Raw genomic sequence first — 11088 nt, 5'->3', positions numbered from 1 at the left:
GCGCGCGCCACGCCCCCCGCCCACGCGCGCACCAGCCGCCCGCACGCCTCCGCGTCCTCGCACACCCAACACTATATACGTACTTTAGTATATTAATTCTCTAAGTTACTATCTCTGGTAAGAAAAGATTAGTCAATAATATATTTGGAGGTATAATTAAACTCCAAACGTAAAATGGAGACATTACAAAATAACTGATCTTCAAAAAAGGGCGTTAAGCATAAAAGGGTTTAGGCTCTGCTTCGGAACCTACAGTATCTTACTAATATTACAAATGCGAAAGTTTGGATGAGTGGATGTTTGATAGAGTTCGTAGCCTAAAGGCTGAACAAATATCGATGGAATATGGCATAGATGTAGAGCATAATCTGGAAGAACAGATATGCTACTCACTTTTGTTTTTTTAATTCCACGGGGACGGAATCGGGGGCGGAAGGTAGTAATTTATAATTAGATCAATCCTTATACTAGACAATGTAGAATTTTTAAACATATCGCAACCAAAGGTATAGATGAAAGTTCTAGTATACAGTTAGATTCTTAAAAGATGCAAAAAATATAGTAGATTAAGTTGTTTTGTTATTACCTCAGCAAGATAGGTGACGAGGGAGGTGATGGCGTCCATGGCGGGCGGGAAGCGGTGCGCGGCGGCCGCGCTGCGCCCCGCGCGCTCCGCCACGCGCACCGCCGTCTCGCGGCTGCGCACCACTCTGCAACACACATTTATTACTTAACATTCAAACAAGCAGGCATCTCACTCTAACACCTCATAAAAACCTATTGCTGTCTCTGTTGTGTTAGATTTGTATTTTTGTATGTATTCAAATAACTCAAAAACTACTGAGCGATTTTAAAAATTCTTTCTCCATTAGAAAGCTACGTTATCGCTGAGTAACATATACTATATTTTTAAATTTAACTTCTACGATGTCGTGAGCAACAGGATGTTTTTTTTTTTTGGAACTATCTCCTAAACGACTGATCACGATAAAATTTGGTAAAAATGTAGAGTATAGAAGAACACACAGACTACTCAATTTTGTTTATTACAGTGTAGACAGAATCGTGGGAAAAATCTAGTAATAACAATGAGAAAGTTTAGATCGATGAGTACGTATCTCCAGAAAGGCTGAACAACTTTAAAAGGCACAAATGTAGAACAAAGTCTGGAATAATTTTAGTTATTTATATCTTACCTGGCCAATGACTGCAGTGTGGCTGCAACGCGAGCAGTGGCAGGTCTGGGGCGAGCCAGCACGCGCACAGCAGCTAATGCACATCGCCTATTGCCAGAAACGGACCGTTATTCAAACATTCATACATTTTTATTTATACTGTTAAATGTCTACAAACCTGTTTTGCTCGATACCTTCTTCCGCACCTCTTGATATCACCCATTCGTATCCCTATGAAAATACAACTAAAATTGTAACGTCATCATCATCATCATCTCCTTATCCTACTCCCGTAGCGGCGCAACAGGTTTTTGTCCTCCACATAACTCTATCATACGTCATCTCAGTCATCACTCCCTTTTTTGATTGTCACCTTTTACGTTACCTCTACCGATGTACCCTTTCACACTCATAACTAACGAACTAAAACTGTAACAACGCAGTTTTTTCTTTATTTTTTATTTATTTACGGCCGGTCTCAATATGCAATTTTTTCAATCGAAAATCTCAATCCGTATCCTAATCTTTTGAAATACTGTCTCAATAAACGACCGAACGATAGAAATTCGATCTAAAAACATGACTAATCTATCGGAGGGAAAAATCTGATTTCTAACACTTTTCGGATCGCCCTCTGTTTGAAAGTGACAGTTGCAGTGTTTCAATAAATGTTTTTGGAATTTTGACACATCTCTCAATCTTTATTTTACAATCTATGGAAATCGGAAGATTCTACTAATTTATTATGAGATTAAAAAATGGATGGCTTGTTGCCGTATAGTGATAGCTGATAGTGAAAGTGATTTGGAAGTGTTAGAGCAACTTTCAGACTGGGACGAAGAAGAAATGCATTTAGGGCGATGGTAGTATTTCAAATAAAAACTTTGCGAAAATCAAGCCTTTATATTTATTACAAGAATACAGTTTTTATATTTGTTACAAAAATGAAGTTTTTAATTATTACAAAAATAGTAGTACAATAAAGTAAACAAACAACAACAAACATTGAATTTTTCGCTTATCCGTGTCCACTCTTCATTTTTCAATTTATTCGTGGTAGCATTAGTCAATCATCAAGTCAATTTAATTTCACTGCTTTCAATGAACGAAAGCAGTGTTTTCGTGTCCTCCTTCGTAAGAGGCTTGCTTGAGGTCTGGAAATAATAAGAAATTACTATGTAAAGGGTTTATACAAATTAGGCGCGAATTGAAGCATCTTCACGGGGGAAGTTTATTGAAAAGTGTAGAAAGTAAAAACATGTCAAAAACTCAATAAAAGTATACATACCATTGCACTTACACTTTCGATGATAAATATTTAATTGTTTATAAAAAAACACGAATAGAAGCTATATAAATTTCAAATTAATAGCTGATGTAAATAACATTGACAACTGATGTCAAATGACATTGACAGACAATGTATTCCTCTGATTACGATCTCGTACCGCTACCAAAACTCCGAAAAGGGAGTATTCGTTGATGACAATTTGCTTGGAACATGTTGAAACACGTTTTATTCGTAAAATACGCAACAAATTAATAATTAGTTAGTACGTCAAAACCCAAAAATGTGCATATTTTCTTAAATTCATCAATAGGTTTACAACACAGTCATAATGACATCTGCTTGAAATGGAACGCCAGGAGGAAACTTCACAAAGTACATCGATCCCGCTGATCCATTTTGAAAATCGGTTGATGTTTGCTATCCGGTGTTATTGAGACACCGGTTAGTGATCAACCAGCAGGTCGTTTTATTTCTCGATTGAAGCGATCTCCCGATCTAGGATGCGTTATTGAGACCGGCCGTAAGTGGTCCTCCATAAACACTAACGGTCGAATACTGAACAGTCATTTAAATATGTAACAACTAGCATAGACCGCGACTCCGTCCGCGTGAAATAAAAATAAAACAAAAGTGAGTAGCATATGTGTTCCTCCAGACTATGCTCTACGTCTATGCCAAATTTCATCAAAATCCGTTCAGCCGTTTAGTCTACAAACTCTAACAAACATCCATCCATCTAAACTTTCACATTTATATTAGTATAGTAAAGTAATAAGTAAGATAAGATGTTTTAGATAATAAGACCACGCTTAATCAAGGGTATGCGACGCATCTTCAATTCCGGACGTCTATAGTTTCTTCGCCATTTCGGCGAATTCGCAAATCTCATTTGCCACCTTATCATACTAATATTATAAATACAAAAGTTTAGATGGATGGATGTTTGTTAGAGTTGATAACCTAAACGGCTGAGCGGATTTTGATGAAATTTTTTAAATGTAGAGAATAATCTGGAAGAACACAAAGACTATTCACTTTTTTTAATACCACGGACGTAGTTGCGGGCGAAAGCTAGTAATATCACCTGTATAGCAATCTTGATAGGTTTGCAGGTGTCGTTCCCGCACCACCTGGTGTAGACAGGCAGCGGGCGGCGCACGCGCAGCGCCCGCACCAGCTCCAGCAGCTGGCTGTCCAGCTGCGACAGCTGCGACACCTCGCGGACCCACACCCTAAAAGCATTAAAATGCATTAGTGTAGGCAGAGATTATAAAGTTCCGTGGTAAAGTGTGATCTTAGTGATATTATAAATGCGAAAGTTTAGATGGATGTTTGCTAAAGTTTATAGCCTAAATTGAATTGATCTCGATGATGGCACAGATGAAGTTTAAAAAACTCGTAGGCTACATGTTTATTTTTTAATACAACGCGGATGGAGTCGCAGGCGAAAGCAAGTATTAAAAATATGACCGTTCTCAGATTGTACTATGAGGTAATTTGGTGGTGTTTTAAAAATGGTCGGTCGATAAACGGCTATTTGATTTTTATTTTTATCCCGTCGTTTGCGCAACTAATCACTAACTAATTGGTTATTTGTGATAAGACGCAGATTGTTTTTTTTTTTAAATTACAAAACCAGCGCTTGACCAATATCCCACCTAGACCAAGGAAGATATGGTCGAAGGATGGTACGCGCTAGTTTAGTAAGTACTGATTCACGCTGCTCTTGAAACAGGATGTCTATGAATACCATAGAACTTGAAAAAAAAAACAATTTTAGTATTAAAATATCTTAAATTTCATAAGAAGAAAAACATAGTTGAATAAAGAGTAAAAAAGGGAAATATAAATAGACAAAGTAACCTTACTGAGCGTCAGATTCCATAGTCTTTAGATGTCTGTCCACAAGGTTGAAAATCACTCGCGCGTCTGATAAATTACTTTCCTCATCCAATAAAGGCTTGATATTTGGTATATGTGCACTGGAAAAAATATATACAAAATTGTAATCATTTACTAAAACTAATAATAGATAGTAAAAAGTAAACTAGAGCCTTACATACAAAATATCTTACATTGGTCTGGTTTCTTTGATTTGTAGCAAAGCGTGTATAGCTTGCTGTAAAGGCGAGGGCGGGGCGGGGGGCGGGGCGCGCGGCCGCGGGGGCGGGGCCGACAAGAACCAGCCGGGCAGAGAGTTACGTCGAGCTGCGATTATACCCTAAAATAACAAGTTTAAATAGAATTTCTGCCTTTCCTAATATGTTTTACATATGAAAATACTAAAAAAATGTGATAAAAGTAAGACATTTAGGAGTTAAGAGACTTGAAAAGTCGAAAATTAAAAAATGTTTAACCTCAAATTAGATTGAGGTATTTGGAATAACTAATGGACTAATTTTAGTCCTTTATCCTTTCCACCCTTTTCTGAAGAAGAAAGAATGGGAAGAAAAAGTGGATTTGACGGTGGAGGATACGCATAGGAAGAGGAAATGTCCTCTTTATGTGTGTCTCCTCCGTCAGTTAAGGAGAGGCAACGCTGCAATTGCAGATGTTTATGGGCAGCGGTCGCTTTCCATTTGGTGGATTCAGGTGGCTGCTTGGTCGTTTTCCACCTTATATCATATAAAAATATAACAGTAATTTATTAATTTACAAAGTAAAATTTAATTAATAGAAATATTATAAGTACCTCCTGTTGTATGAACCTAGCTATGTCAGCGTGGTGCGGCGCCGCGCGGACCTTGTCCCCTTCAGTTAACCAACTATTATATTCACATAACATCCTATAAATAAATAAAGAATTAACTCATTTACTATCACAATCTGTGTTCTCTGTTAAGGGACTCCCTTAGCGTAGATTTAGAGAAAAACTACATTTAGCTACTAATAAAGTAACTAAATTGGTATATTCGTTAGCAAAGTCGATTATAACAAAGATTTTTATACTATAAATCTGGAAGATATATTTCATTGAATTATCTATACTATTATAATAAAGCGTAAACACACACTTCTTTGTTGCCTAAGATCTCAGCAATTACAACATATTTTTGAATAAATCTTTTTCTAATAAAAAGCCCTGCACTTACTTCACGATTTAGGCTATATATTTTCACGCCATTAAACTTAGGGGGTAAATATTTTGGATAAAAGCCCTAATGTGGGAAACAGACCATACGAGCTGCCAACATCAAGAAACTAAGGTTGTCATTTATGCATTTGTATTTTGACATATCACAAATGTAAACAATAAAATAAAGTTTTTATAATTTCACGCGGACGTAGCCGCACGGTTCAGCTAGTCTATACTAATATTATAAAGAAGAAAGATTTGTATTTATGTATGTATTGAAATAACTCAAAAACTATTGGACCGATTTTAAAAATTCTTTCACCATTAAAAAGCTTATCACTTACATAGGCTATGGTTTTTTACTACTTTTTATACCACGTAAACGAAGTAGAGAGCAACAGTTAGTTTTTTTTAATATTTAACATTGGCAATAATTGTGAAAACAACTCACTTCACAGCTCCAGAATGATAGCAGAAGAGATGGAACTTCTCTCTCGAAGCAGAAGATTCACTGACTCTTTCTTCTGTGATCTCTTCTTCCGATGACTCACTCTCTGAATCACTTCTACATTCTCCTATTAAATCATTAATAGTTATTGGTGTAAACAATTTCCGTTCAGTTTTAATATTATTTTGTTTCCTAGACTCGCTAGTTGTAGGTATTTGTTCTGTTTGAGGGTAGACTTGACTTTTCAACTGGTCGCTCTGTTTTTTATGATAATCTATGGTTTCTTTGAGACGTTTCTTTAATTGTGATAGTACTCGGGATTTTATTATACCACTGAAGAACAGTGGACCGACTGGCATTGATGTGAGTTGCCTGAAATAAATCAATTAAAATACTTTTGTTATATTAATTCTATAAGAAGTTATAATTAAAAAACCGACTACATATGACTTTCAGGTAATATACGAAAAAATTGATAAATCACTAAAGTATGACAAACTTATTTGGCCCGGTTACTTTTATATTGGCATAATACCTTTATTTTATTTTTGGCTACTGTTCTCGATGAAACACTATCTATACTAATATTATGAAGACGAAATTTTTGTATGTATTGAAATAACTCAAAAACTACTTGACTGATTTGAAAATTCTTTCACCATTAAAAAAGCTACGTTATCAGTGAGAAACATAGACATATTTTTATTATATAGGCAAAGACGCATGCAACAGTTAGTCTTATATGTTTTCTAATTTAAATTGCCCTTGATTTAGTATGACCTACGTGATACTACAAAAATAAAATTAGCGTTAAAAATAAGCGTTTTATCAATATGAAACATCAATGTCAAATAACAATCCAACGTATAAAATTTGTGATGGAAATATCTGATTTTAATACTCTATCTGACAGTGGCAAAGCTATCCGAGCCTCTATCAGCCAGTAGTGGGACAGGCTGTTAAAGTTGAAATCGAACAGACTTACGGATTAGAGGGAGGTCTCTGTAGATAGAGATGTAGGAGCAGCCGCCAAAGCGCGAGGTTCGCAGCGAGCGGCGCGCCCAGCACGGCGCTCGCCACGCGGTACAACACTAGCTCCTCCGAACTTATTGTACAACCTATTTGCTGGATTACATATAAAAAAACTACTATTTATACGATAACATTGGTAGATCCCGCTTTAACATCTTCGTACTGTAGGGCCGGCTTGCCCGGTGGTTACCACGACAACAGAAATAAGGAGTAAAGGCTTAGCATGGGGGCATGTTATAAAGAGGGATGAATCGCATGTAAGGAGAACGTTAGTTATGAATTTGGAGGTACATCGGTAGAGGTAGAAAGAGTTGGATTGCGTGAAAGGTGACATGATCAAGGGAGGGATGACTGAGAGGAGAAGAGTTATTTGGAGGGGATAAGACAGAGATGATTATTTACCTTAAGTGCGTTATCAACGTGCACTTTCTGTCCCCGGGCTCGTTGTTGTGCGAGCGCGTCCATAAGGCGGGGCCACATGAGCGCGGGCAGCTCGCACTGCGCGTGCGCACCTCGCAGCGCCGCCTCGCACACCACAGGAGCTACTGACGCGTTACGTACCGCGTCGTCTAGGAACTCTCTATGATTTTCATTCTAAGAACATTAAAAAAATCGTTAGAAAAATCTTAAACAATGAACATTAAAAAGTTACAAAATACAACATGTTTAACTGCTGTATCCAATCTTTAAAGCCCTTTTGTGTAGATATCACATAATAAATCTACACTAAATTATTCATTACATTGGTAATTATTAGCTTTCGCCTGCGACTCCGTTCGCGTGGTATTTACAAAAAAAGTAAATAACCTATGTATATCCAGACTATGTACATCTGTGCCAAATTTCATCGAGATCCGTTCAGCAGTTTGGGCTACAAACTCTAACAAACATTCATCCATCCATTTAAACTTTATCTTTTATACAATTAGCAAGAAGTAATATTAAATAACTTAGTGTAAATAAATTTTTAATATGTACTGTAAAGGTTAAGGACGATTGAATCGCTAAAGATATCAAAAATCCAATTTTTTTTTAATGGAGTTGATAAAGATGTCTATCTCTTTTCTCTTATGTGTTTACCTGCAGCATGAGCGAGACGACAGTATCGAGCGCGGGCACGTCCTCCGCCGCCCGCAGCGCGGTGTCGAGCAGCGCGCGCGCCGCGGCGGGCAGGCCAGGCGCCCATAGACCACGCAACCACGGGTTCAGAATACCCGCATTATTTGACCTGTAATTGACAATTACTTTTTTTAGAATAAACGTAATAAATGCATGTATTTTTTAAACGATTCTACTTGTTATAAAATAACTAATCATTAAATTTCGCCACTTCATCTCATTATATTAAAAAAAATCTTTACGAGTATGTTTTTATTTAGTAATAAATAATGTTTAAAAAAGTTTGTCGCATTTGGCGTCATTTGCATATTGCCTATTAGTTAAAGGCAATTTAGATATTTTCTCGAATATGTACTTCAGCGAAATCAACTACAATATAACCTCGAAAAAAACCTAAAAAGGTTGTTTTATTAATACATTTGACATTATAGTGAATTCAACAAGTAGTTTGAAGTTTTACTTACTGTGTAAGTAATTCGTTCAGAAGCGCCTTTTCCAGTAACTCAGCGCTGGAAGGCCCCGCGCGGCCTAACGCACGAGCCATTAGAGATGGACCGGAACCGAGTAGGATATTAAACACCTCTGTGAATCTAGAAGAATCGCAATACTTATAAAATGCAATTAAAAATATTACCCCTCTACCTTTTTACTTTTAAAAGTCACTACTTGTAGGGACAGTGGACAATCTAACATGCCTAGTTCACACCGTGCCAGGACAGTTGGATAGTAAAGTAAAATTGTGTGGTGCTGGCATACAACTGACTTAATATTGACACTAAAAGGTTCCAGTGAGTCTAAAAATTCCAAACTAGGCCACTGTCTTACTGGACTGGAATGATGTAGACAGTAGACACAAGTGACATGAAACTAACTCTGGTGTAAGCGCGACTGATTCAGGCGTGTGCTGCACAGCGCGCATCATGGCGACGAGGCAGCGCGCCGCCGCGCCCGCACGCGCCCGCGCCACGCCCACCAGCGCGCGCACGCCCACAGAACATATCTACAAATTTGTATACATTATATAAACTAAATTATTTATTATTTCACACTAATTATACATTTCATGGGAGCCTTTACTCCTGTACCCTGTGTTGCAGCAGCCAAAATATTGATAATGCGGTTTTTATAACTTTTACTAGTAATGTCTCAACTCAAGTATTGATATTGGTATGCATTTAACTAGCGATCGCTCGGGGTTTCGTCAGCGCGGATATTAAACAAAAGTAGTCGATAATATTCAAGTATAAATCAGCTGACTTCCAGTCAAAATCGGCCAAGCCCTTTCAATGTTTAGACAGAGACAAAAATTATTAAAAAAAAAACAATATTCGTTATTTGTAACGCACAAACATCTTCGAAAGATGATTTAACTTTTTCAATATTACACTTTTTTATCTTTATTTTTACTTTGCTTTACAATAAGTATACTTACCAAAGGCACAGAATGTCCCCAGCTGGTAGCTAACAGTGCGAATGCAGTAGAGAACACGTCCTGCGGCTCGGCGTGTGGGGGCGAGGCGTCGAGCGGCACCGCCCACTGCGAGCGGTGCACGCGCAGCCGCTCCAGCACAGACCACGCCCACTCACTCGCCCCGCCACCCCCGCCCACATGCTGGCATAGCCACGCCCCCATTGCCAGCTGCGTCTCCAGCGATACACCTCTGTCGAATATTTTATACTATTACTTGTTGTCAAAATCGTTGAGTTAGAGGAATTAAAGGAACTCCCTCTTAGTGTTAACACGTAATTAAATGTTTATCCTAAGGGAGTATTCCAGTATCTATTTAGTGACTGAATACGGCAAATCTTTATTTACGTTAAGAAATTTTTATAAAATAAAGATTGGCCTGAATTTAATTTACTTGTTTGCCTGAAATAAACATATGTTTCAGATCATACAGAAGTCAGTGAAATGTCTTACTGATGAGGTGTATATTCCATCTGCAGCAGTAGATGTTCTATTAGATGCGGGCACTTCAGCGACCAGTCTTCCAGCACTCCCAGCACCTCGTCGTAGTTCGGACGCCATTCTTGCACTGACAAGTAGCTGACTGCTGATGGATCTACGGGTTCACCTATACATAGATTTTTTATTAATAAGATTCATACCATTTACCACACCTTTACTGAAATTTAAATCCAACGACAAAATTAAGTAAGCAAACGTCAAGAAAATAAATGTTTTGTTGACAATTTAATGGAAAAATTTAGTAAGTTTGGTATAAAATATTGTACCGTGGTTCAAGTCTGCCAGTACATGAAGACTGATGGCGTGAAGGTAGGGATGTGCCGCTAGCAGGCGTGGCAGAGCCTCGCGCGCCGCCACCTCGCACGGCTGCCGGCAGCACTGCGGCTTGCGTTTCACTGCTGTCTGTAATAAACAACGTAGTCATTGGTCGATAGAAAAAGGGGCGTGGCCCAGACCCCCTCCCACAATTAAAATCTAATATTAACGAATAAGACTTTGAGTCCCGCACTCTATCTGCTATATACTAATATTATTAAGAGGAAAGATTTGCATTTTTGTATTTTGAAATAAATCAAAAACTACTGTGCCGATTTCAAAAATTCTTACACCATTAAAGCTACGTTATCAGTGAATAACATAAGCTATATTTTTATATTTTTTTTAATTTCACGCGAGTGAAGTCGCGAGCAACAGCTAGTATATAGTTTAAGCTAGTTTTCAACAATTGTTTTGTGATGCCACATCCAGATTAAACTGAAACATTTTATACTAGTCACCAAATAAATCTATGGTCAACTAACTCGTATGTTGGAATCAAAATATACAAAACTCTACTTAACCTCTTCCTTTCTTTACCATATTTGTCTTTATTATATTGTTAAGTGATTTGATGTGCTGACCTGGCATAGAAACTGCAGCAGTATGCGTGCCAGCTCGTGGTCGTCCGCGCGGTCGAGTGCCGCCTGCAGTAGGATGCGC

The 11088-nt window shown here is 37.9% G+C and overlaps 1 protein-coding gene across 1 annotated transcript in view; it reads right to left on the bottom strand.

The window, feature by feature from the left end:
* Window positions 1–11082, bottom strand: part of LOC106102650 — a 12090-nt gene extending 1008 nt beyond the window's left edge. Inside the window, exons 1-18 of the mRNA XM_013282190.1 lie at window positions 11010–11082; window positions 10377–10512; window positions 10063–10216; window positions 9574–9802; window positions 9014–9141; window positions 8606–8731; window positions 8103–8250; window positions 7425–7616; window positions 6976–7115; window positions 5994–6362; window positions 5159–5252; window positions 4542–4687; window positions 4335–4448; window positions 3551–3698; window positions 1354–1406; window positions 1197–1283; window positions 587–710; window positions 3–71 (exon numbers count right to left, since the gene is read on the bottom strand). Coding sequence (XP_013137644.1) covers window positions 3–71; window positions 587–710; window positions 1197–1283; window positions 1354–1406; window positions 3551–3698; window positions 4335–4448; window positions 4542–4687; window positions 5159–5252; window positions 5994–6362; window positions 6976–7115; window positions 7425–7616; window positions 8103–8250; window positions 8606–8731; window positions 9014–9141; window positions 9574–9802; window positions 10063–10082 — 2187 coding nt within the window. The 5' untranslated portion in view covers window positions 10083–10216; window positions 10377–10512; window positions 11010–11082. The remainder of the gene's footprint in view (window positions 1–2; window positions 72–586; window positions 711–1196; window positions 1284–1353; window positions 1407–3550; window positions 3699–4334; window positions 4449–4541; window positions 4688–5158; window positions 5253–5993; window positions 6363–6975; window positions 7116–7424; window positions 7617–8102; window positions 8251–8605; window positions 8732–9013; window positions 9142–9573; window positions 9803–10062; window positions 10217–10376; window positions 10513–11009) is intronic.
* Window positions 11083–11088: the final 6 nt, after the last annotated feature.

The sequence above is a fragment of the Papilio polytes genome, unplaced genomic scaffold (genome assembly GCF_000836215.1).
Source record: "Papilio polytes unplaced genomic scaffold, Ppol_1.0 DF823912.1, whole genome shotgun sequence".
NCBI classification, from domain to species: domain Eukaryota; kingdom Metazoa; phylum Arthropoda; class Insecta; order Lepidoptera; family Papilionidae; genus Papilio; species Papilio polytes.
Note: the sequence above shows the minus strand (reverse complement) of the source record. Positions and strands in the feature narration are given on the sequence as shown.